Source organism: Arvicola amphibius, chromosome 3 (genome assembly GCF_903992535.2).
Source record: "Arvicola amphibius chromosome 3, mArvAmp1.2, whole genome shotgun sequence".
NCBI classification, from domain to species: domain Eukaryota; kingdom Metazoa; phylum Chordata; class Mammalia; order Rodentia; family Cricetidae; genus Arvicola; species Arvicola amphibius.
The window spans coordinates 7,131,379-7,157,605 of NC_052049.1; the positions used below are offsets into that span (position 1 = coordinate 7,131,379).

General features: G+C 43.0%; 1 protein-coding gene across 3 annotated transcripts in view; it reads left to right on the plus strand.

The window, feature by feature from the left end:
• Nucleotides 1-6,634: 6,634 nt before the first annotated feature.
• Marchf6 (membrane associated ring-CH-type finger 6) overlaps nt 6,635-26,227 on the plus strand; it is a 63,883-nt gene continuing 44,290 nt past the window's right edge. For 2 of the 3 annotated variants that reach the window (XM_038324241.1, XM_038324242.1), the window contains exons 1-3: nt 6,635-6,859; nt 23,371-23,467; nt 24,241-24,314. In XM_038324241.1, the coding sequence (XP_038180169.1) occupies nt 6,841-6,859; nt 23,371-23,467; nt 24,241-24,314 (190 nt within the window). In that variant the 5' untranslated portion in view covers nt 6,635-6,840. Of the gene's footprint in view, nt 6,860-7,618; nt 7,830-23,370; nt 23,468-24,240; nt 24,315-26,227 lie in introns of those variants that run through there. The other variant, XM_038324243.1, reaches the window with a different exon arrangement.

Sequence of the window (26,227 nt, forward strand, 5' to 3'; positions counted from 1 at the left end):
TCCACTCTGCCGTCGGAAAGCGGATCAGCAGCTGTCAGTGACCGGAGGAGTGTGTGATTGCAGTGGGGATGGCTTTCTTCCAGGAAAATGGATAAGATGGATTGTGTCAGGGTTCCTCAACTGCTTTAACAAACAAAGCCACCAAACTGTATCCTTGCAGAACAGTTAGTCAGGCCCAAGGGAGCCTACAAGTGTTTGTAACTTATTGTCTAAGTCAGGAGAGCACAGAGAGACAGCTCCAGGCTCTCCCTCCATCACCTCCCCTTTATTCCATGCTTCCTCCTCTCTCTCCTCCGTGGTGAGGCAGCAGGGAGATTAGAGAAGGCTCCTGAGGCCACTGAAGGTCCTTGGGCGGGGGCAAAGGACCTGCAACTCTGCCATGTTCCCAGGCCCATGGTTTCCAACATTTAAGGAACTGTTTTCAAATTCTTGGTGCCAGCAAATCAGACTCTGGCACCTGGATTCCATCACTGTCAATCTTGTTCCACATAGTGCATTCTAAGCTAGCGAGGGCTACACAGTGAGACTCTGCTCTAAAAAAAAAGCAAGGAGGCTGGTGAAATGGCTTAGCAGGTGCAGACACTTGCTGCCAAGGCTGGCAACTAGAGTTTGACCTCTGGGGCCTACATGGTGGACGAAGACTGACAACTCCTACAGCCATTCTCTGACCTCCACCTGTGAACGGTGGTATGCTCCTCCCCGACCCCACATTCAAACTAAATCAACAAAAACATAATAAAAATTATATACACACACATCGGGGGCTGGCTCAGCAGTTAAGTATTGCTGTTGCAGAGGATCCAAGTTCGGTTTCCAGTACCCACAATGGGCATCACAGCCACCTGTAACTCAAGCTGCCAGAGAGCAAACATGTCTGGCCTCTGAGCGCATCTGCACTCTCATATACAAACCCCCACCACTACATAATTAAAAACAAAGTAATCCTTAAAATATGCATATATACATTGAAGTATTTAGGGGTAAGAATGTATATTTATAATCTCTCAAATGGTTTTTAAAATAAATTGACACATTATACAGACACTGAGAGAAACAGTAAAGAAAATGTGCAAAATAGTAATTTTTGGCTACTGTGGGTGAAGTTATCTGTAAGAATTTGTACTACAGGTTTCGATGTTCTTGTTAAGCTGGGAATTATTTCAAATGTAGAAGAGGATCAACGACTGAATGGGATCGTCTTGTTGCTGAGATGAAGGGATCTGGGCTCAGCAGTGAGCACACATGCATGTGCGTGTGTGCGCTCACGTGCACTGACATTGTGCTCTTGCTCTGCTCATTCTTAACCTTCCTTTGAGAAGGCTTAGATGGCTCTACCCTCACCCTAGCATGGAGCACTTAGATCCACGCCCTCTTGAAAAAACTGAGGTATTCTTACACATTCAGTGGAGGTTGCATTTATCTTATTTCGATGCTGAGCAACACAGTTTGAGCTGCACAACCCAGTGAGGATAACCATTAAGAACCAACGTGGGGGGTATGCTAAAGAAAGGCTCTAAGAATGACAGGCACGGGAGATTCTCTGCCTCCTTGTACTCTCAGGGGTTGGGGATTGGTTGGGCCCTTTGAGTAACACAGAACACGCAGAAGGCTTGGCCTCTACTGGCATGGGCTGCTTGTAGCCAGTCACTCTGCAGAGAGCCTGTGTGCTGCATCTATCACCATGGCAACTGCCTCCCTAGCACTGGGGCTAAAATGAGGCTCTGTGGGTGTCCAACAGTGATTGGATTCTCCACTGACACAACGAAAAAACTGATGAGTCACTGAAAGTAAGGGCTAATTCTCCGGCACCGTCATTCCTGCTGAAATGAGACAGACCGAAGGCTGGGGAAGAGCACTCCGAGAGTCAGAAGGTCGGGGTGGGTAAGATTCCAGCTATAAGACCTCAAAATTAGTGACTAAAATTAGATAAAAATAAACAAAGGTCACCCAAACGAGAGCAAGCAAAAACTATTCTGTGGAAAAGGGGTCCACCATTTCCATTTGTGTTTGGCAGAGACTAAAGGCAAGCAGAAAAGTGAAAAATCTTTGTAAAGAAAAAAAGGAAAGCTGGGGTGGGTACAGATGGGACTTGGCAAGACGGGGGCGGTGTGAATGAGGTACAGGGGGCTAAGAGTCAGGGCATCTATGTGGCAGGACTGGGAGCGCATTTGCCTTTCTCTGGCTGGTCCTGGAGCAGGAGCAGCAGCAGACACATACGGAGTAAGAGCTATAGATTAAATCCTGACCTGGCTGTGTCAGTTCCCTTATGCAGAGAACGGAACATGCTTTCTGAACTAGGCTGCGGCAGATTGTGGGACAGAGTTCTATTGTCACAAATGGTCTGGCCAGCATCTACTTCTTACATAAGCAGGTTCTCAGGGAATACCCAGAGTTAGAGAGCTCCAGAGGCGGGTGCTCAAAATCCAGTTAACAAAGAAGCGGGGCAAGCCGGGCGGTGGTGGCGCACGCCTTTAATCCCAGCACTCGGGAGGCAGAGGCAGGCGGATCTCTGTGAGTTCGAGACCAGCCTGGTCTACAAGAGCTAGTTCCAGGATAGGCTTCAAAGCTACAGAGAAACCCTGTCTCGAAAAACCAAAAAAAAAAAAAAAAAAAACAAACAAACAAAAAAAAAAAAAAAACAAAAAAGCGGGGCACGTGGGAAGGTGGAGAGAAAGCTTGAGGGCTTTCCTATTTGGAGACTCAGGAAAGCGATGGAAGGGGTGAGCTAGGGAGGAAGGCTCTTCTGATGTTAAAGGCGAGGTCGCTAATCCTCTGACAAAACAGGACCAACATGAAACAAATGTGGCCAGTTGGGCAGGACTTACAGGGCATGGGTGCTCATGGCTCTGTCTCAAGCTCCTTCCTTTTCTGCCCCAACATGTCTGACAGAGGTATGACTCTGTAAGAGTGAGAAAAGTTTTGGATATTGTTATGATTCGGTGCAAGATTGGACCTTGGCGAGTAGGTTCAAACCACGGTGGGTGATGGACAAACGTGCAGACAGAGCTTCCTGGGAGAAGGGAAGGGAGGGAAGAGAGTGTGGGGAGGGGGGAGACACAGAGAGATGCAGAGAGGAAGAGGTAGGAGTAGGTGGAGTTTTGCCTTTTAAAGGGACAGGGTGAGATCACACAGCATTCCAGGGTACTGCCTGCCATGTGCAGGGTTGACACACTGCCAGGTTCCCAAGGGGTGGGGCCAAGTGTGCCTGGATGCTAAAAATCGTGGTTTGAATGAGATGTCCCCAGAAGCCTCAGGCATTTGAGTACTTGGTCCCCAGTTGGTGGCTATCTGGGGACGATTAGCAAGTGTGGCCTTGCTAGAGAAAGTATGTCACTGAGGGCAGGCTTTGAGGTTTCAAAGAACTGCTGCCATTTCAAGTAAGCTCTCTCTGCTTCCTGTTTGTAGTTTGGGATGAGAGCTCGACTGTTGCTAGAGTGTGGTGGCTGCCAGCCTGCTGCCACACTCCTCCCACAACCATGTGCTTCATGAGCACTCAGACACTTCCATCCGGCACCTGGCCAGAGTGATTTATCACAGCAACCCTGAGAGAGGTAACACTTGGGAGACTTTTGAGACTCTCAATTGCAAGTTAAAGAATTTGAAACAGCACCTACTGTGAAGATTATGAACGAAGGCATTCATCGGAGGTTTGGACTCAGGGCATAGTGACTGTACCAGGTGGTGGGTGACCGAGGTGACCACAGCAGATACCTAACACTGTATGCAGGGAGGCTTGTATATTCAGGCTGGGTGAGACCCAGGGATGAGGAGGAATTCCATGGGGGTGATTTCTACTATCACATCCAGAATTCATGTTTACTCTTGTCAGGAGCTTAAGGACCTCATAACCCAAGCTTTTTTTTTTTTTTTTTTTTTTTTTTTTTTTAAGACAGGGTTTCATTATTAGTCCTGAATGGTCTAGAACTCATTGTATAGACCAGGCTGGCCTTAGACTCAGAGATCTGCTTGCCTGTATCCCAATGTGTGTGCCACCAGGCTTGGGCCCAAACTTGTTTTACCAAACTCATTGCCTGAGATTATTTGATCTCCAACAGCCGAGTCTGAGCTTTGGTTCATGCCAAGACTGACTCATGAACTTCATTTCAGGCATATTTCTAGCCTTCCCTCTTTCTACACCTCTATTTTCTGTTGCTGGGAAATCTGGCCACTTCGCTCTCCACGTCTTTAGTTGCACAGTACGACAGATTGTCTAGCCACACCAGGTTTCTCTCTTTCACCTGCACACTCTTCTTGCCCTCCTTGCTTCTGGGTCTCACTTCAAGGAAGAGGAATGGAAAAGTAGACAGGAATGAAGGTGAAGAAAGGAGGGGAAGTGAAGTGGGAAAGGAAGAGTTTAAGGTAGCCCCATTATTGCCCTCAGTCATGTTAACTTTCATAACATCACAGCCGTGGTACAGCTCTTGGATCTTGCTGGACCTCTGCTTCTTCAGGAGAGTTCTGTGCCACTGTTGCAAGGTCACAGCTTGGAGACACACTCAAGTTGACGGCAAAAAATAGAGCTGAGGATGTCATGACAGTGAGAAGTTGCTAGTGCTAAACCAGTCCCTGGAGTCAGGCAGAGCTGTGCCTTAATGCTGCTTCCTCTTTCCCTGCGTCAGCGACCTGCTGTGGATCTGATGGCTCATCTGGGAAACGGGTGTATTTACTTTGAGGAATCGCTATTGATATTCATTGGCCGTAATAGGGACTTTGGTTAATTACTGTTATTATTCGTTTGCTATTGTCATAGTTCTTGCTCAAAAAATTACAGTGTATCTTCCCACATGTCCTCTCTGAGTCATCTTCTACCTTGGGAGTAGAGCCTCACAGCTCACTGTTTAATGGTAAGGCTGAAGCTTTAAAGCTGAGGACTCTCAATGTATTGTATTCAGCCATATGGAAGAGGCTGTGCCCAAAAAGGTCAAGCTGAGGATGAGGAAGAAAGACTGAGCCTAGCAGCCCTGGGGCCCAGGAAACTTCCTATCCTTGAAGTTCACGTTGAGAATGCTTTCCTCCTTTTAGCTCAAACACAGTTAAACTTCTATCATGTCTGGCTAGGTCTGACTGATTTACACAATTTAACAGCACATAGTAGGAGTTAAACAAATACTGTCTAATTATTCCTTTTTAAAAAATTTATTATGTATAGTATTCTGCCTGCGTGTATACTTGCAAGCCAGTAGAGGGCACCAGATCTCATTACAGACGGTTGTGAGACACCATATGGGTTGCTGGGAATTGAACTCAGGACCTTTGGAAGCTGAGCCATCTCTCCAGCCCTAACTACTATTTTATTCACAGAAAAGGAACATAACTGTGCATTGTATTGCTATGTGGAAGAGAAACCTGGTGAAAAGTTCTTTCCCTTGAGTTCCCAAGAGAAAACAGGAAATCGAAAGAAAGCCCTCCACTCTACGACCTAACACCATCCACGGCCAAGACATTTACACAGCCCTGAATACTATTAATAGCACTCCTTCAGTAAAACATTTTCTCCAGAATCCTTCTTCCCAGGCTGAAAGGCTTGAGTTCTGGTTTTGTGTCCCTGGTCTCCGCTGGCTCAAAGTGTGCTGTGATAGGCCTTACATTAACTGAAGTTTAACTGCGATCACGTGGGAAGGGTATGGTTGGGAAAGAGCTGCCTTTGAATATAATTGTGTTTTTTTTTTTGAGTCTTTTCTCAATGGCACCCCAGTTCTCAAGGTCAGCCTCTACAAACAGTGTATCTCCATTATTGTGGCAGTAAGTTACCACACTACAGTAATACAGAAGACAAATCAATGACCTTATTCGAGCGTTGCTGTCTTTTTGAAGGGCTCATTTTCATCATTTTAAGCCTTAGGTGAGGATCGAAAGAAGGGTCTTCCCAATTCCTACTCACACAGACTATTAAGCGTTGAGGTTGGAGAGCCTTCTTTGCTTCTGGTCTGTACTAGCTTGCTTACTTAGAGAACACTCTAAGGATAACGTGAGGAACGCTGGCCATCTGATGCGAGCAGAGCCCAATTTTTCATCATCCTTTCATCAGCAACTTAGCTCTGGCCAACTAAGCGTTCCTAATTGTATCGCCACCTAGACCAATTCCCCTTCGCGGCGAATTCCATTTCGGCATTCGGCTGTGAAGCGTCCTTTCCCATCAGTTGCATAAGCCTCCCCAGGAGAGATTTTAATAATCTGGGTGCTCATCGTTTTCAGGGACGCTTTCGTGCGCCTTTTAAACGGAGCGCCGGAGCCACGCTGGTGAGGAACCAAAATGCTTGTTCCGGGGCCCATGCAGCCCATCCTGGGAGTCACGGTCGAGTACCCCACGCCGGGGATCTTTGTCCGGGACGCCCGCTCGGGGGCGCGCCCGGTTGCCGCGCTCGCCCCCGGGGCTCCCGCGCTCCTTTGTCCCGGGACACACGCCGCACGTCCACGGGACGCTGCCTCGGCTTCCAAGCCCCAGTGCCGCGCAGCTCTCGCCAGCACGACCGCTCACCTCTTCCTCTCCCGCCGCCACCGCCGCTGCCGCCCGCCGCGAGCGAGCCGAGTGCGCGCGCCGGAAGTGACGCCTGGAGCCCCGGCGCCCCGCCTTTTCCGCCGCGCGCCCCGCCCAGGCCCGTCTCTCGGCTGCGCGCCCCTCCCCCTCCGCGGCGCTCGCTCTCTGTCAGCCGCTGTCCTGTTCCCCGTCGCCCGCCGTCCGGCTTCGTCTCGCACCTGAGCGCACGCACCTGCCCGGCCCGCGTCCTCTTCCTCCTCCCCTGTCCGACCCCCCTCCCGCCTTCCCCCCCACCTCGGCCCGAAGGCTCTGCCGGGTCGCGGGCGCCTCCGCGGCTGCGTCACCGCCGCCCCCCAGACAAGATGGACACCGCCGAGGAAGGTGAGGCGGCGGCGCCCGCGCCCTTGCAGCGGCGCCCGCGCTCCAGTCGGGGCCGGGGCGCTCGCGGCGGCCGGCGTCCCCCGGGGGGCGGTTTGCTCGGCGGCTCGGCGGGCGCGCGGGTCGAGCCGGTCGTCCCCCGGGCTCGGGTCCGAAGGTGACCCTCTGCGCGCCCCCCGCCGGTTCCCTCGGCCGACGACGCGGGAGTGCCTGGACTTGGGTGTCCGAGACACGGAGGTGCCGGGAAGTGGGGTGCCTGAGACACGGAGGTGCCGGGAAGTGGGGTGCCTGAGACACGGAGGTGCCGGGAAGTGGGGTGCCCGAGACGTTGGGGTGCCGGGATCTGACGGTGCCGGGCACCAGGGCCTCAGCCTCCGCCATCCCCGCCGTCCGTAGAGGAGGGGGCGGCGGTGCGGAGGCCGGGGGCGTTTTCCACTCCCCATCCCCCACTGTTTTTTTCCCTTCTTCTGTGTTCTGGTGTTTGCCGATTGTCCTGGAGGCCCTACCTCTGTGCCACAGAACTTCTTTGTTGACTTTGAAAGTTCGCGGAAAATCCACGGTCAGGTGATGACGGCCGAGGGGACTGAACTGGCCTGACCCCCCCCCTCCCCACCCATGTTGTAACACCTTGCCCTCGGCTCACCTTACCCCAAAGTGCATCGCCCTGACCCGGGAGGCAAGGGCCCTGAGAGGCCATGGGAGGGACGGCTGCTAATGTTTACGTTTCTCTTTTACCGCTTGACACCAGCGAGCCAGGGGCGGTTGGTTTGTGAGCGTGTCTCGTGGATGTGGTTGTTGGGAATGAGCGCAGAACACGGAGGGACGTGAGTGTAGAAAGTAGATGCCGCCCAGACGGTGGCGGGGTGTTTTCAAAGCGCTTTCACGTTTGTAGAGTCGCTGATTGATCAGCGGGTCTGTAGAGGAAATTATTGATCGTATACTTACTTACCAGTGCGGATACTTAACACTTCGGGTATGTTTTTGTTAGAACGAGTGTCTTTTTCCTGCCTAATGGTTTATTTGGGCAACTTTCAATGCGGTTGAATCAAGCACTGTATTGAAGTCATTAGAGTAATAAAAAGTTTTATGTTAATGTGATGAGTTGGTAAAACTTGATTTTTTTTTTTTAAATTGTCTTTCCTTAATAAAATTGTCTAGTTTACAGAACCTGCTCAGGAGCCTTCACTTTGAAGTTCCTACGGCCCGGGAGAGAATGCGTGTGTTAACCTTTCACGGCTGTGGGAATTGCGGCTTATTTTAATAGCTTGTTTAAGGTTCACCAGGTAGTAGGGGACAGTTGCCCCTGTTGTCATTGCTTGTCGCTGTCAGTTCGTTAGGCTACAGTGTGGCTCTTAGGTGCAGCGAGTGAAGCTGGTTGCCATTGGAGACCACTTTTGGAAAGACTGTAAATGAAACTCCTGAAGATTGACAGTCACCCAGGTTTATCCTGTAAGCGTACATCTCCGTAGATTTCACATCCTTTTAGTGAATATTCGGTGTTTGTCTTCTAAGAAAGAATTCTCCCTATTCGTCCATTTACCTACCCGAGTGTTTTATTCACGTGTACGGACGGCCGTAAGCTGCTGTGTGGGTGCCGGGGCACAGACCCCTGCCCTGTGAGAGCAAGTGCTCTTAACTGCTGCTCCACCTCTCTTGCTCCTTAAATTTTAATTAATCTAGTAAGCCATGAGTATGTTACTTGCTTTGTACCAGCATGTTATACGAAATCCTGATTCTTCTCACCTGGGCACTTAGTACTTGCATAGACTTATGGTATGACCATAGTTATTATTACTCAGGGATTGAGAAATTGAGGGTCTCTGGTGTCATGTAGTGCTTAAGGATAAGATAGAAGTGATTTTTAAAGTTGATTTTTTTTGTTTTGTTTTGTTTTTTGAGACAGGGTTTCCCTGTAGTTTCTTTCTAGAGCCTGTCCTGGAACTAGCTCTTGTAGACCAGGCTGGCCTCGAACTCAGAGATCCGCCTGCCTCTGCCTCCTGAGTGCTGGAATTAAAGGCGTGTGCCACCACTGCCCAGCTTAAAGTTGATTTTTGATATCGTACTCAAAGTAACTAATACTTACCAAGGAGTCACTCTGTACTTCCCCTTAGTAAACACTGTATCTTGCTTCTCAATTCTGTCCACATGTTCAGGAAGGCAGAAACCTGCTATTATTCTGGTGAAGAAGGAACTAAGGTTTAGCTTGACTAACTTTGCCAGGTTCACTCAGGTAGAAACTGGCAAGAGAAAGATTCACACTCACGTGAGATCTCATACTTAGACATTTATCACCTGTTCTGCAGTGAGATTTCGTTTATATAGGATGAATCAGTAGTATAAGTTAGCAAGACCTTACTTTTCAGCTGTTCTGTGTAACTACTATTTGTGAAAGTTAATTTTGATATTTTATTTATTTATTTGTATGTATGTGGCAGTCAAAGGACAACCAATGGGAGTCGATTTTCTCCTTCCACCAAGTGGGTTCCAGGAGTTGAACATCAGGTCACTTCAGCTGATGAGCCATGTCTCTAGGCACAAGAAAGTGAAATTAATAGTTCTCATGTCCACTTTTGTAAAGTTTCAAGTTGGAAGTCTTTTTGAAATGTTCACATTTAAATTGACTTGAAATAGCTGGAGGGTACTTTATGACATAAAGTGAAGGTGGCAGAAGCTTGTGGACAGCAGTTTCCCTGCTTAGTTACTGCAGGGGATTTATTTTAAAAGATTTATTTTTGATTAAAGGTTTATTATTACGGGTATTTTGACTGCATGCATGTATATGTGTGTACCCCACATGTATGCTGTGCCATAGAGGCCAGAGGGCATTGGATCCCCTGGAACTGGAGTTTTGAATATCTGTAAGCTTCCCTGTGGGTAATGAGAACTGAACCCAGGTCCTCTGCGAAGAGGCAGTTTATTGGTTTTTTGTGTTTGGAAAGTATGACTTAACAGAGAGCAAATTAAATTCTTTACTACTTTTATTTATTCATTTACTTATTTAGAGCATGTGTGTGTGTGTGTGTGTGTGTGTGTGTGTGTGTGTGTAAGCCCATTTCATGGTGCAATTAATGGTGGTCAGAGGACAATTTGTGGGAGTTGATTCTCTCCTTCAACCATGTGTGTCCTGTGTACCGAACTCAGGTTGTTAGCTTTAGTAACAGGCACCTTTACCTGGTGAGCCAGCTCCATGACTTCACAAATTGATAGTTTATTATTTATTTATTTATTTTCGAGGCAGGGTTTATCTGTAACTTTGGGGCCTGTCCTGGAACTAGTACTTGTAGACCAAGCTGGCTTTGAACTCAAAGAGATCCGCCTGCCTCCGCCTCCTGAGTGCTGGGATTAAATGTGTGCACCACCACCGCCCTGCACCAATTGATTATCTAAATATCCGTTAGTAAGAGTGCATACTATATGGATGGAGAGAGGGCTCAGTCATGAAGAGTGCATACAGGGCTGGAGAGAGGGCTCAGTAGTTAAGGTCACTAGCTGCTCTTCCTGAGGACTTGAGATCTAGTCCTAGCACCCACATGTCAGCTCACAACTGTTTGTAACTTCAGTTCCAGAGAATTCATTGCTCTTTTCTGACCTCTAAGGGCACCAGGTATGCATTTGGTGAACAGACATATATCCAGGCAAAATATCTACACAAATTAAGAAAAAAAACTAAAGTTCGTTCATTTTTATTTTTTCATGTTCTTCTAGAGGACCCTAGTTTACTTCCCAGCCCCCTTGTCAGGTGTCTCACAAGTGCCTCTAATGCCAGTTTCAAGGGAGCCAACATACTCTCCTGGCCTCTTAGGGCAAACCTCCCAACCCCCTTGCCCCTTGTATACCAACATACATAACAGATACACATACACATGAAGAAAAGAATAACTCTTAAAAAAATCTGTTAATACTATCTCCTATTTAAGGAAATGCTAATTTTTAAAAACCATTCTATGAAAAATGATTGTGGTGGGTAAATGATCCACCACAGAAACTGAATGTTACTCTTAACAATAGCATGTTGTGTTCTTCCGATAGACCATCTACAATGCTGTAATGCCCGGAATATTTGTATTTGCAGTAAATTGTTTATTTTATAATTTTCTGTTCATAGTAAATGATTTCCTTTTTTTTTTTTTTTTTAATATTTTTTGGTTTTTTGAGACAGGGTTTCTCTGTGTAGCCCTGGCTGTCCTGACTAGCTGTGTTGATCAGGCTGGTCTCGAACTCAGAGTTATGCCTGCCTCTGCCTTCCAAGAGCTCAGATTAAAGGCCCATGCCACCACCGCCCAGCATAATTACCAGATTTTAAAGATTGCTAAAGTACTAAGTATATTGAATTATATGTTTGTCAAATCAGCAAGTTTTCAGTTCACTTGTGTATTTGGCAGGTGACTCATCTGTATATAGTTTGCAGGAGTACAGGTGTGTTACGTAAACTACTGGCATCACTTCTTTAAACTTCAAGCTAGAGGAGAACTTAGCCATCTGTCCTCTTCCTTTTATGGGTCAGGAGTCTAATCCTGCAATGCACTGAGATTTTTAAATTTCAGAAAACCATTTCTATACTGTGCTCAAAGATACATTGTTTTTCTTAAAGGAAAAGTGCTACAGTGTTGGAATAGATGTTGCAATTAAGAACTTATGTCTGAAGCTCTCATAAAAATATTAAATATTTTGCTACAGATGAATGCTATATTTCAGCCCGATGATGCATTTTGTTTTCCATTTTGCTAAATAACTACTAGTGGACATAACACACATTTATTCATATTTTTGTGGGAAACTAAAAGTTCTGTTTTGTGCTTTATGATGAAAAATATTCGTTTTTTAAATGTGTGTATTTATTTGGATCTCTATAGCTCTAGCTGCCCTAGAACTCACTATGTAAATCAGGCTGTGTAGCATAATTAATACAAACTCAGAGACAGATATTGGGGTTCCATCTGAAGGTCAGAAAAACAAAACAGCCTGCCACTGACTCTTACCTCTACCTCAGTCTGAAATGGTGATTCTGCCTCCAAGAATCCTCAGAATGAGATTGTCTCCTACCCTCTTATATTCCTCTCTAGGGCTGGGGTTAAAAGCAAGCACCGCTACCACCTGGTTTCTACGGCAAACTAGTATGGCTACTGGGATTAAAGGTGTGTGTCACCACTGCCTGGTCTGTAAGGCTGACTAATGGAACTATTTTACTCTCTGATCTTCAGGCAAGCTTTATTTATTAAAATGCGAATGAAATATCACTACAAGGCTGGCTGAGAGGTCCCAAGTGCTGCCTGAGATCGGTGGCGTTCACCAGCATGTCTGGCCCTGGAAAATCCTCATTTTTAAAAGTATGAAGGTGACCTGTATTGTGACTGATCACACTGTTTAACATTATGGCAAAAACTTGGAGTGGTTTAAGTTTAGGAGAAAGGCATTAAAAAAGATGGACTGATGTCAGAGTCAGACAGGTAGCTTCCTTTTTTAGAATGTTTCACCTGTTTCCAGACACGCCTGCTTCATCCTGTCCACAACCTGTGAACCAAGCATGCATGCATTCGTCTGGCATATCTTTGAGTCCAGACAGTTGGTGTACTTGAATTAGGAAGGAAACAAACGAAGAAGGTTCTTTTTTTTCATAGAGCTTAAATCCAATTAATTTAGTAGGTGAGGAAGGGAAAACAAGTATCAAATAAACTATGTGGCATGTATAAATAGAAGGTGCCATGTGTTGTTTAGAATAGCAAGCATGAAGAGCCTACAGTTTTGACAGCAGAAGACACAATAGATAGGGCATAGGAGGAGTTGTCCCTGCAAATGCTTTGTGGGTAGAGCAGGAGTAGCTTCTAAGGTACAAGCATGCTCAGAATGTCAGGAAACCACTAGGAAGGCATGTCTCTGGGGGGGTGAATGAGCTTTGGGATAACAGGTACATCATGAAGACATTTGTGGTGGTTGTCTAGGGGGCACCAGTGAGGGACTGTCTGTAGCCCTCTTAGGAGATAGGGCCTCTAGAAAAGTTCCCTTTAGCTAGAACAGAGGTAACATACAAACTTTCTTGGCACTTTGTCACTGGTTACTTTCCCTGTGTAGACTTGTTTGGTACTAGGAGCTCACTCCGAATTTCTGGGAGCTAGAATATGACTAACTCATTTTGATCCAAGAAGCAAGGTGTTGGTGGGAAAGGTAATAAAAAAAGCAAAACTGATTGCATTGTCTTCAGCTGGCCAGATGTTCCAAAGGATGCCTGCTGCCTGGCTGAGCTGATTGGAATGCTGCTGTGAATGCTGTGCTACCCAGAGGCTGTTTCTCAGTTTCCTTTATCCCATTCTTCCCTAAGGACATGAAGAGCACTCATAGTGTGATGGAGAATGAGGTCTTAGAAGGGAATAAGAAGTCATTCACCAGGGAAGCTTCTTGTAAATGTCTATTGTATTTTAGTGGACCGTGGAAGTTTGAATTCAGATAGTGGGAATGGAATGTACATAAAGCAGGTCAGTATAACCCTTGACTCAGTAGTTGATAATGGCTTTAGTTTTCCACTTGTCAAATACCACGACAGTGCCATAGGCTGTGTGCTAACTGAGCACTGTCCTGCCGGACAGAAGCTTTGCATGGAGGTGTTGACAGGTGGTGTCCTCTCCTATGTGTGTTAATGTGGTCTCCACCTGCACAGATCTATGTCTCAGTCCCACACTAACAACTACACGGTGACATAACCACCTCTTCAAATCTAGTCATATCTGAGAGGTTTCTGGTGGGAGGGATAAAGCAGGCATACTCAGTTCTTGAAGGCTCAGACATCAGTGAAGCGTTTTCTCTACCTTTTTGTTTGTTTGTTTGCTTTTTTGTTGTCATTCTCTCTCTCTCACACACACACACACACACACACACACACACACACACACTCCTTCCCCCCCCCCCCCCCCCGGTTTCTCTATGTAGGCCTGGCTGTCCTGGAACTCTGTAGACCAGGCTGGCCTCACTCAAAAAGATCCACCTGCATCTTCCTTCCAAGTGCTGGGATTAAAGGTGTGCACCACCACCATCTGGCCACATTTCCTCTACTTTTATTTATTATTGCTTAACCCCAGTATTGCAGCCTTTTTTATTTTTCTGACCTTCCTTTACTTCTGCCACATGGTGTGTTGTGTAAAGGTGGTCATGGTGTACAACTGTTAAGAACTTGATTGTTGTCTTGCACAGTTACATTTAACTTCATGGTATATAAAGTATATTATACTTTAAAAAGTTAAATTGTATTTCTGACATTCTAAATAGGGTGGCTAAAATGATCTGATAACTTGACCAAACAAGTGTTCCCTCTGTTGCTGTGTAAGGTCCGAAGTGGGACTGTGGGAAAGTGATCCTTAAACCACCCGCCGTGCAGCAGGAGGCGGAAAGCACCCTTTTCCTCTTAAATGCCCACCAGCACCCCTTACCTACAGAACTGGACTGAGAAAGGGGTGCTGAAGGAGCTTCAGTGTTGTTCAGGTAACTTAGGCTGAGAGTAGCTATTGCTTCTGCTGCTGACTCTTCCCCCCCCAAGCTACTGGCAGAATCCCCTCCTAACCTCTTTAACAGGTTGGAGCCCTGTACCTGTAAATTAGCTGTCTCTGCCAGTTGTTCAGACTGGACTTGTACAAAGTTTCTTTCCTTCATCCTGCTTTCTGAAGTGCTTCTTATAGACAGAACCTTAACACAGTTTTAGTCTTTAAGGAGGCCAGAAAGTGTAGTTTCCAGACTTCCAAGAATAACAGTAAAGGTTATTGTTTTGTAATTATAGTAATCTGAAAAGGTAATACATAGGGAATCAGAATCTTAATGTTTATTATTTTAAGTGAGGTGAATGTATGTATTGGTTTCTAATGATAGTAATCTGGAAAGGTAATACATACACAAGGAATCAGAATTTTAATGTTTATTACTGTATGTGATCTAAATGCATGGGAATGTGGAATCAGAGGACAGGGTTGTAGAGTCATTTCTTGTCCTCCAGTTTTATATGGCTTTGGGGGCTGGCCAGGCTTATGCTTCAAATGCAATGCTATTACCAGCTGAGCTCCTTGTAAGCCTGGGGATTGGAATTTTCAACAATGTGTAAGGCCTGCTTCCCAAATTAAGTAATAAATAACATTTTCATAGGCAAAGAATTTGAGGATCATAGCCAAGGTTGAGACAGGGTATCATAGGCTTAGGTAGGTTGTCCTTAAAGTTTCTATGGGGATGAGACCGATTGTGGATATCCACTTTCTAAGCACTAGGATTTTTGTGCTATCATACTTAGCAAAAATAAATTTTTAAAAATAGAATTTGAGCGGCTAAAATATTTTATTCTGTTATAATTGTAAAGTAGCAGCAAAAACACTAGCTACTTTGAGAAACTTTTGTTTCTTTTTTATTGAAAATAGATTTTTAAAAATATAATATATTCTGATTACAGTTTCCCCTTCCCCCAGATCCTCCCCGTTCCTCTCCATCTCTCTTCCCATCCAGATCCATACCCTTTCTGTCTCTACTTAGGAAAACAGTGGGTATCTAAGGGATAATAATGAGATAAAACACAAACCAACGGTAGAAAAATAGCTAAAGAAAAAGGATGGAAACACGTATAGACGCAGAGACAGACTTGTTTGCACACACAGGTATCCCATGAAAACAAGCAAAGGACTTGTAAGGTGAAAAAAAGAGAAAAGAAAAAAGTCCCAACACAGCATTATGAGACAATGGCCCTCCAAAGTTGTCGAGTTCATTTTGTGTTGGTACTGGTGCCATGGGCCTACCTACCCTTAAGGGTGATTTGTTTCCCCAGGGAGACCCCCTTGGGGAAAACTTAATTTTTTAGTTGCAAGTGGTTATCAGTTGCTGCTAGCTTCTGGGTTAGGGATGGCGTGTTTGTCTGCTTCTCTCAGCTCTAGGACCCCATCTGTTTCAGACCTGTGCAGGCCATGTGCACACTGCCCCAGTCTCGGTGAGTGCTTGTGTATGTATATCTATCATGCTGTGTGTAGAAGGCCTTGTTTCCCTGGTGTCCTCCATCCTCTGGATCTTAGCAAATTCTCTTCTAACCAATTATAATGGCACCAATTTTTACATTTTATTTTTTAGGCTGTGACCTTATTTATTTTTTTAATTTTTTATTTCTGCTTTGTTTAGTTAATCTGCATTTTTCTATGTGCACATATAGTTTTAAATGAACTATATATATAGTAAAAAATCCATAAGGTAAAAGTATACAATTTATATCGTTGTGTATAGACTAACTAAAAATATCCAGCATAATGTTTTCAGTTATACATTTTTAATATTTGTCTATTATGTTGAAGCTACAAATTGTGAACATTTTTCTGACAAATAAGAACAATATATTTCGGTAACACTGTGTGGATCATATTGCTGCTGTCTGCTCAGGGTAGCATGTGAGAGTGATAGTGTGTATGCCTTCATTCCCTGCTCCAAACCAGTGAGGAACGAGACCGTTTCCAGTGTAGGGTGGTGAACAGTAGCTTTTCAAGTCATGGTCATCAAAATCAGGAAAAGTGAGAAACTCCCAGATCTGAGGAAACCCAAGGAGACATGACTACTAAGTGTATATGGCGTGTGTATGGAGTGAGTGTACAGGAAAAGAGCATCAGGTAAAGACTAAGGGATTCTGAATCAACGATGGACCTCAATGATAATGTATCAGTATTGGGTTATTAAATTAAAGAAGGTGTAACAAATCCTAATAAGAAATTAATAATAAGAGACACTACGTGCTGAATTTTCTAACAGTCTCTTATAATTTTTGTAAGTCTGACTATTCTATAAAAGTCTATTAGTAATAATAGTAAATTCTGAAATCATCACATTTATCATTAACAGAAGAACTGAGAGCTCTTCAGATCATCTTACATAAAATAATTATAAGAAAAAAACAGGACTGGAGAAATGGCTCACTCAGTAGGTAAAGTACTTAATATGTAACTGTGAGGATAAATGGAGCTAGTGGAAAAGACACTTGGCTAAAATTTTATATTTTTAGCAATAAAGAGTGATGGTCAACTCTTGCATTATATAACTGGTAAAGAATCCTTAATTGTTGGTGGGAAACTGATACTTTAGAATCCCTTTAGTGTTTTTCCTACTTGAGACCTTGCCTGTCCTTGTTTTTATACAATAAGAGTGACTTAAGGAAACAAATGGGTAGATTCAGCTCTGGTGTGTCAGTGTCAGGTTAATGAACTTGTGTCTAGGCTGAGGCACCCTCCACCTAGTGCTTCTGCACTGTTTATGCTGACCACCCATTCCTCATTATCACCCAAGTTAACAGTCAGCTGTGATGCTGTCACATGCAAAAATCTCTCACTTTACTTAATCATTATTGATGCTTGTGAGTCTGTTACCAGTTATTACGATGATTGCCTGTTCCCTTATTATTGTTGCTTAGCCTTTCCTGTTACCCTGTGTGTGTGAGTGCACCTCCATTGATTTGTGCATGTAAGAAAGGCTAGTATATGTGGGGCACTCACTGGTCTTGGTGCTTGTTTGCTGTGGGTAAAGAGAAAGTTTTGTTTACTCCACCTCCTTTCTCTCCTAATGCTCTGTTGACAGAAATGTTATATACTTTGTTATAGTCACTAAGGTCTTTCAAGTATTCTCGCTATTGAAATTGAGAAGCTTCTATTGTCAAATCTTACATTTATATTTTTTTCCAGTAAATGTTTTTGGGTTTTGCTTATTTTATTCAAAATTTACACTGGGTTTTTTATCTTCTATGTCTCTCAAAACTTGATCTTTTATGTCTTTTAAATATGTTTGTTATTGCTGATGGAATCATTTTTTTTCCTTTTTTCTTCTCTTTTTTTTTTTTTTTTTCTCTGAGACAGTTTCTCTGTGTAACTTTGGAGCCTGTCCTGGCACTCTCTCTGTAGACTAGGCTGGCTTCAAACTCATAGAAATCTGCCTGCCTCAGTCTCCCAAGTGCTGGTATTAAAGTACCCAGCCAGAATCATTTTTATGATGGCTGCCATGTTAACATCTATTGGTTGTGTTTTTTTCATTTAGGCTGGGGTTTTACTTATGCTTAGCATGAGTGATTTTTGAGTTGGATTGTGGATATTTTTGGTTGTGTGTAGCCTCTCATTCTTACTAAAATGTTTGGGGGTTTGCTTTAAACAGGTCTTTTTTTATGATGTGCAGGTAGAAGAGGCACTGTCATTACCACCAGCTGGAAGTGAAAGTTCCTTCCTCCCCCTTTGATCCCTTTTGATGTTAGTCATGGTGCTTTGATTTTGTTGTTGCTCTTTTAGGATTTCCGGATCCCTGGCAGGCCCCTCCCGATACCACAGGGCGAGAAAAATGGTTCCTTATTTGTGAAAGCTGTAGTCACAATAAGTTTTTTGTTTGTTTGTTTTTGTTTTTTAAAAATCTTGGTGGGTTGTATACTTGTTAGGTGGTTGATGTTTTGTGGACTTTCATTGGCAGAGGGATGGCTAGGATCACATTCTTTTTCATGTGGCATTGTTTTGGGTGCAGTGGTAGAAGCTGAATTAGATTGTTGACTTTTGGGAATGTTGAGGCAAATACTATTTAAGTTTTCTCTTTCTTCCCCTGATGGAACTATTGCGAATACAATTTATCCAGTGCAGTGCTTATTATGCTAAAAAGATAAAAAGATGGGTCAGTGAAATGAGAAAATTATTAGCATGAATTTTCCTATTTTCTTGTATGCATTAAGTTTAACCACATACTAGAGCTTTCTTACAGTGTCCTATGACCACAAATATTATTTATATTCTGCTTTTTTGTTTCTATAAACAGTTAATATGTGTAGGATTTCTTTGCATTTCCTCTGTCTTAGAGTATAGTCTATGAGGGATGTATGAATATATTGCTGGCTTTAATTTTTTAATTAAGATTTATTCATTTTATTTGGTGTGTGTGTGTGTGTGTGCGCGCGCGCGTGCGCGTGCGCGTGCGCGTGTGTGTGCTTGAATAATTGTGTACCTGTGTGTGCCAGTACCCACAGAAGTGTCAGATGCTTTTGAACTGGAGTTAAGAGTTGTGAGTTGTCTTTACAAGAGTAGCAAATGCTTTAAGCCTTTGCGTTCTCTCCAGCCGTTTCTGGTTGGTCTGTCTGTCTGTATTTCCCTCCCTCCCTCCCTCCCTTCCTTTCTTATTTATTTATTTTTTTTAGTGCTGTATCTGTTTATTATTGTGTGTGTATCTGTGGGCATGGATGTGACTCAGTGGAGGTCAAAGGATAACTTTGTGGAGTCTGTTCTTTTTTACATGTACATGGGTACATCTGGCTTGCATAGCAAGTACTTTAACTTGCTGAACCATCTCACTGGCTCCATACTGCTATCTTAAAGTGTCTTAATTTTTTTGTGATTAGTTATGATATATGCTTGAGTTTATTAATTTGTGTTTTCATTTAGGAATTGCTTATTTCCCATTTTGATATAATTTTGTTTTATAATTATAAAGTGATTTCCATGGTTTTGAAACAAAATGGATGAGCAGTCTACAATTACCTTACTTTTTCTCCCATAGAATTAGTCTAACTATAGGAGGCCTTAATAATTTCACGTATGTTTGTTTGGAAAGGATCATTACCATTATCTGACCCCTCCCACCTTCTTCAAAGAGCTAAAAAATGTATCAGAGCAATTGCTAATGAACAGTGGCTCTTAAAAACAAAGGTGCGTGTTGTTCACACACACACAAGTGCTGCGGTGCCTGTACTGAGGTCAGGGGATAGCGCTCAGGAGTTGATTTTTCCTCCACTCAACTGTATTGAAACTAATTTCTGCTGTTGTGCTGTGTACTCCAGGCTAGGTAGTCTGTGAGCTTTCAGGCAGTTTTCGCCTACACCGTCCATCTTGCTATACAGGTGCTGGGATTGCAGATGCAGGTGACTGCATGCAGCTTTTACTGAGTTCCAGAGGTCACAATCAGTTGTCAGACTTGTGTGAGTCATGCTGTTACCTGCTGAGCTGTCACCGTGGCCCTGCCTGGCTCTCAAACTTTTAAGGTTTTAACACAATGTTTATACTCTTAAAGGCCTTGGAAGAACTTTGTTACATAAGAAAATAAAGTGGGGGCTGGAGAGATGGCTCAGCAGTTAAGAGCATTGCCTGCTCTTCCAAAGGTCCTGAGTTCAATTCCCAGCAACCACATCGTGGCTCACAACCATTTGTAATGAGGTCTGGTGCCCTCTTCTGGCCTTCAGGCAGAATATTGTATACATAATAAATAAATATTTTTAAAAAGAAAATAAAATGGAACCATTTTTAATTTTACTTAAATACCATATTCATTATGATAATGCAATACTATTTTTCATAAAACTCTATCTTCCAAATCCCCCAAATTGAGAAGAGTGGGTATATTTTATATTACAATTTTTTTGAGATGTCCCTTTATGTAGCCCTGATTGTCTTCAAGTGAGATCTGCCTGCCTCTGCCTCCTAAGTGCTAGAATTAAAGGAAGGTACCACCATTTCCAGTTTATATTTACAATTGTCTTTAAGTGTAATAAATAATAGAACAACAGCTGGATTTAAAATATCTGTGGTATCATCCAATATATCATATCATGTGCCCTCTACAAACACCACTGTAAGCTGGATGTGGTGTTTTATGTCTATAATCCAAGCATTTGGAGACTGTCACAGGAGAGCACTGAGTCTGGGCTCAGTCTGGGCTACAGATTAAGATCCTGTCTTAAAAGAAAAAAGAAAGAATGGGCTCACCAGTGACTAAAAGAGAATATTCAGGATTTCTAAAAATTAGTTCTGACTTTTTGTTCTCTAAATAAGAAAGGGACTACAGAACTCCAAGGATCCAGCTTCTCTGCTACACATTAGCACTGGTTTGAGTTTGAGTAGGTTGTCTGTGTATGGCGTTGTGTTTGTTGGTCTGTCTCTGAGAAGGATGGAGACCTTCTGAAAAATCAGTGTCCTCGCCAGGTGTGTATTGGGCCTCCTAAGATCTCCCCACCTCAGTCCTTCTCCTGCACAGGAGCACCCCTGGGGTTTACCATCGTCTTGTCTCCAGCACAGCTTTCTCAGCACACAGAATTGTGTTGCCTTGAACTGATCAACCATGTCCATATGCTTTATCACTCACGCTAGTCCTTGTCTCTTGCCAACCACAGCGTACCAGTGAGTTGCATCCTCGCTTTACCAAAACCATACTTGGTAGCCGACCTGTCACCATGTTTCTCCCTGGAGGGTGGGTGATGTGGCAATCCATATTTATATTTATATGAGCCTAGCTTTGTTACTGCTCTTTTCTTTACATCTTGTTCCCATGGAGCATTCTCAAAGGAGCCATTGATACAGGATCCATATCTGGTACTGATCCACCTGTATCAATTCACACCATCCAGTCCCCTTGGTTGATCTATAGTGATGAATGCCTCTGTCAGTATTCAGTTTGGTGGTGGTGTGTAGGACATTGGGCAGCATTCATCTCCTGCCTGGAAAACTGGTAACTTTAAAGTTAATCTGCGTCCACAACACTAGTGGCTCTGGTACTTGTAGATAACCTTGTTCAGCTGTAAACACCCATGCATGACCTTGTCACCTTTTTGTGTTGGTTGCACTTTGTGCTGTGGCAGTGACTGGAATGGAGGTGATGGGGAATCTTGGTTCGTTTTCACAGTGGAGCCCTTGCTAAACTAACTCTCTCAAAAAAAGGCAGGGGCATGCATATTACTAACTCCAAGCAGGAAAGGGCAGTGAGTGCTGCCTCACTGAACTCTGCCAGAGACTGAGCTATGAGATAGCTCTTCTGTGGGCAAGGAAGTGTGACTTTTCCATATTGGTGAAGAGACTTGTCTGGTTGCTTGGTAACCAGAGAGAGTAGTGTAGTGACCAGTTAGGTTTTCCTGAGTGTTTGGTGTCTCTTGGCTTGGATAAGCAGCATTTTGTCACTCAAGAATGAACAGCCAGCAAGTCTATAATGTTCGCAGGTGGCTAGAATTGGTGCACCGTAATGCTCTTCTTGTGTGTCTTCTAATCCAAAGGCTACCACAGCCTCTCTCAGTGAAGCAGGGATCAGAGTCATAGCTCTTTTCCTTTGAGTGAGGAATTCCCCTTAAGACAGGCAGCCAGAAACAAAAAGTCTTTGCCCCTTTGAACATTGATACTTGCTCTTGGGATTAATTGGCACTTGGTGGTGAGGGATGGCTGAGAAAACTAGTAATAGCAGTAGTGAAATTTCAGTGTGTGGAACGCAGAGGAGCTTTAGGAAATGAACAAGAGAGCACAAAGATCTCCCAAGAGTCTCCTCCATGCGGCTTGCAGGCTACAGCTATGGGAGGGCAGGACATGTGTGTGTGCCTAGAGCCCTTTGGGATGCACGTCCTGGGCTCCTATAGCTCCTACTTAAAGAAGCTCCTGGTTCCCTTTTCCCTGGTAGGAGTCTGCTAGTCCTGAGGTACCTTCCTTGGGTCCTAGTGATGTGTGTGCACACAAGTGTGTGTGCTTATCTGTTTCTACTTTCATTCCTTGTATGTGAAGCAAGAAAAGAGAATGTACTGTGTGTTCCTCTGCTGTTGCTGTCCTAAGACCTCAGACATGGTTTTTTAAAAAATATAATTATTTTAAAAATTATTTTTCCTTTAATGTGTATGGGTATTTTGACTGCATGTACTATGCTCATGCCACTAGTGCTGGCAGAGAAAAGAAGGTGTCAGGTCCCCTGAGACTGGAGTTACAGACAGTTGTGAGCTACCAAGTGGATGCTAGAAAACAAACCCGAGTCCTTTGGAAGAGCAGCCAGTGTGCCCTTCACCATCAAGCCGTCTCTCCTCGCTGAAATTTAATTTTAGAAATAATTTTATTTTAAAAATAATTTTGAGGGCTGGAGAGATGGCTCAGCAGTTAAGAGCATTGCCTGCTCTTCCAAAGGTCCTGAGTTCAATTCCCAGCAACCACATGGTGGCTCACAACCATCTGTAATGAGGTCTGGTGCCCGCTTCTGGCCTGCAGACATACACACAGACAGAATATTGTATACATAATAAACAAACAAACAAACAAATAAATATTTAAAAAATAATTTTGAGGTTGGCATACAAAGCAGCAGGCTTCATTGATGCATTTTCATGTATGTCAGTGTATTTTGGGTTCATTTTCCCCTTTCCTCTCAGATGTTTTTGTGGTGCTTAAGCCCTTAGGACTGGATTTAGACTTTAAAAAGGTACACTGTAGGAACACTAATATTTGTGGCTAGGTGACCTGATTCTTCTTATTTCATTGAGTGTTTGTTACATGATAATGTAAGTATAGATAAATGAAACTGTTTTTTGTTATTTTCAGCTTTATATACAGCACTTTCTAAGGAACAGCTTGTCTTTATGCATTTTGAAGGAATGTTCTTAGGGTCTGATATGTCCTTAATAAAAGTTCCATCACAGTTTTTAGATCTTCATCCTGTTGACTGATGTGATAGATTTCATCTTTAGCACAAAATATTCTTGTTTTGTTGGTCTTCTTATATAAAAATCATAACCAGAGGTAATTCCATTTTTCTTCTGTTATTAGATATATGTCGAGTGTGTCGGTCAGAAGGAACACCCGAGAAACCTCTTTATCATCCTTGTGTATGTACTGGCAGTATTAAGTTTATTCATCAAGAATGGTAAGTCATTTGGAAAATTGTATAACTCTTAAATTCAATTTTGTCATCTCTAATAAAAGTGATCATTTCAGTGAAGTTGACCTGTAATTCATTATATTTAAAACTTTTACTATAAAAATCTATAACAATTTATAGTTTGACTAAGTATTTACCCATAGTTACTACCAAACAATTTTGGTATATTATGGATATGGTAATGACAGCTTATTGTTTATTTCTAGCATGAGAACTTGTTTTGTTCATGGAAAGAATTATGCTTCTCTGATTTCGAGTGGCATAATTATAGCTTATTCACCATTCTATGCCAAGAACTGTCTTCTGTACTTTACATATCTTAAACTCCTTTTCTGGAACATTATTATATGGGTGAAGAAATGGTGCACTGACAGGTTGAGTGATTTGTCCTAAGCACATATCCTTGCTAAGGGGAGAATGGGAATTCAGACCTGGTTACCAGCTGTGAGCCTTGTGAGACCAGTATCAAAACTAATGCTAAACTAATTGTTAATTCGGTATTCGTTTAGCTCTGAAGAGGTTAGAATTTTGGCTAATTAAATATTTTTATTAATATATTGTATACTAATTTGTATTATCTGTTTTTAAGTTTTATACTCTTAGAAGGCACAGATAAAAAGTTAAAATGTTTCATATTTGAAATACTGAAAACTATAAAAGGTCTATGATACAAAAATTTTAATAAAAGCACTAGTTTTCAATGAAACCTTAAAGTTTTGTTTTTAATATTGTATTCATGAATGTATTTGTAATTACAGCTTAGTTCAATGGTTGAAACACAGTCGAAAAGAATACTGTGAATTATGCAAGCACAGATTTGCTTTCACACCAAGTAAGTTTGTTTGACATTTTCACTACAGTTTTCTTTTGTTATTTCTGGCAACAAAAGGTGTTTAAAGAATTTATTTCTTATTTTTATTTTTTTGGTTTTTCGAGACAGGGTTTCTCTGTGGCTTTGGAGCCTGTCCTGGAACTAGCTCTTGTAGACCAGGCTGGTCTCGAACTCAGAGATCCACCTGCCTCTGCCTCCCGAGTGCTGGGATTAAAGGCGTGCGCCACCACCGCCCAGCTTGTTTAAAGAATTTGAAAACAAAAATCTTCAACTTCATTGTCTTTGATAGTAATAGAAAAAAACTGTTGCACTTAGGATATTTAAAAGCAGTCATCTTTCAATTTCATATACTCATGCTTGTTTTGTGGGCCGTTTTCATTTTTCTTTATGTTTTTGCTTAGTTACAGACAAGTGTAAACATACACAGAGGTATTGTGCGTGCTTGTGAAAACCCATCACTTAGTTCTATTGCTTTTTTTTCTTTCTCTTTTTCTTTTTTTCTTTTTCTTTTTCTTTTCTTTTTTTGCTGTTTCAAGATAGGGTTTCTTAGTAGCTATGCAGTGTGTCCTGGAACTCATTCCATAGACCAGGCTGGCCTCGAACACACCTTGAACATTCGCCAATCTCTGCCTCCTGAGAGCTGGGATTAAAGGTGTGTGCTGCCACCGCCTGGCAATTGTACTTACTTCTCAACTCACATGGCCTGTCTCTTTTTATCTGTGCTCTCATTTCTTATTATAGTCTTTAATTTTTTTAGGCTGTCCTTTTTAAAAAAAAATTCTGAGTTTTAATTTCATCTATACATTCTCAGTATGTGTCAACATTTCTTCCTTTTAAGAAACATTATTATCTCTGCAGAAACAGTGATGCCTTGAGTTCATCAGAATCTAATGCCGTTCAGCTGTTCAGCTTCAACTCCTCTGATTTGGAGCTGTGAGAATAAACACAGTGGTGAAGAGCGAGTCTTAGAGCAGTTTTTCTTTCTGAAACCAACTTTTTAAAATATCTATGTATGTGTGTTTGTGCGGGTGCACGTGTGTGTAGGAGGGGTGTATGTGTTTGTGTGTGGGTGCACGCATGTGTATCGAGTGCACTTGAGTTGCCAGAGATAGATGTGGGGTTTCCTTTTTTTTAGACAGGGACAGCCCTGGCTGTCCTTGAACTCACTATGTAGTACGTGCCAGGCTCAAACTCCCGGAGACCTGCTTCTAACTCCCGAGTGCTAGGATTAAAGGCATGTGGCATTATGGCTGGCTGGCATGTCCTTGTTTTTTTTTCCCCCCTCTATTTTATATATTATCATTTTAAGTCCTGAACTCCTCACCTCAACAAGTCTAGCCAGCTAGATCTCCTGTCCCCACCTTTTGAGCACTGGATACAGGCAGAACAAGGCTTCCATGCCCACCCAGCATGCATACTGTGGATGTTGGAGAGCCTAATGCTATCTTCATGCTTGCAAGCTATTTCCCCAGCCTTGGTAAACTAACTTTTAAGCTCACGTGTTGTAAGGCTTCAATAACTATTTTTCAGATGTCTAAAATTTTAGTTGTAATACTTGTGTCTATTGAATAAACAGCACTGTATTGGCAAATTACTAAAAATCTAAAGCACAATTTTTCATGCTGGCTGGGATCCTTGTACATTGCACCTGATTTTTTATAAGACTCTTGTCCTTCTCAGCGCAAATACTGTAACTTAATCACTAGTTTTACTTGATATCTGACAAGCATGGATAATTAAAGTTACTGTGTTTTCTTTATTCGTTGCTAGTAAAAAATGTCACTTGTATTTGTTCATAGTCCTTATTTTCTCTGATGTATAATCTTATTATTAATTGTGAAGATTTATAGCAAACTAAGACTGCATGATTAAATTCTTTATGAAGTTTGACTGGTAGAAAATACCCTGTGGAC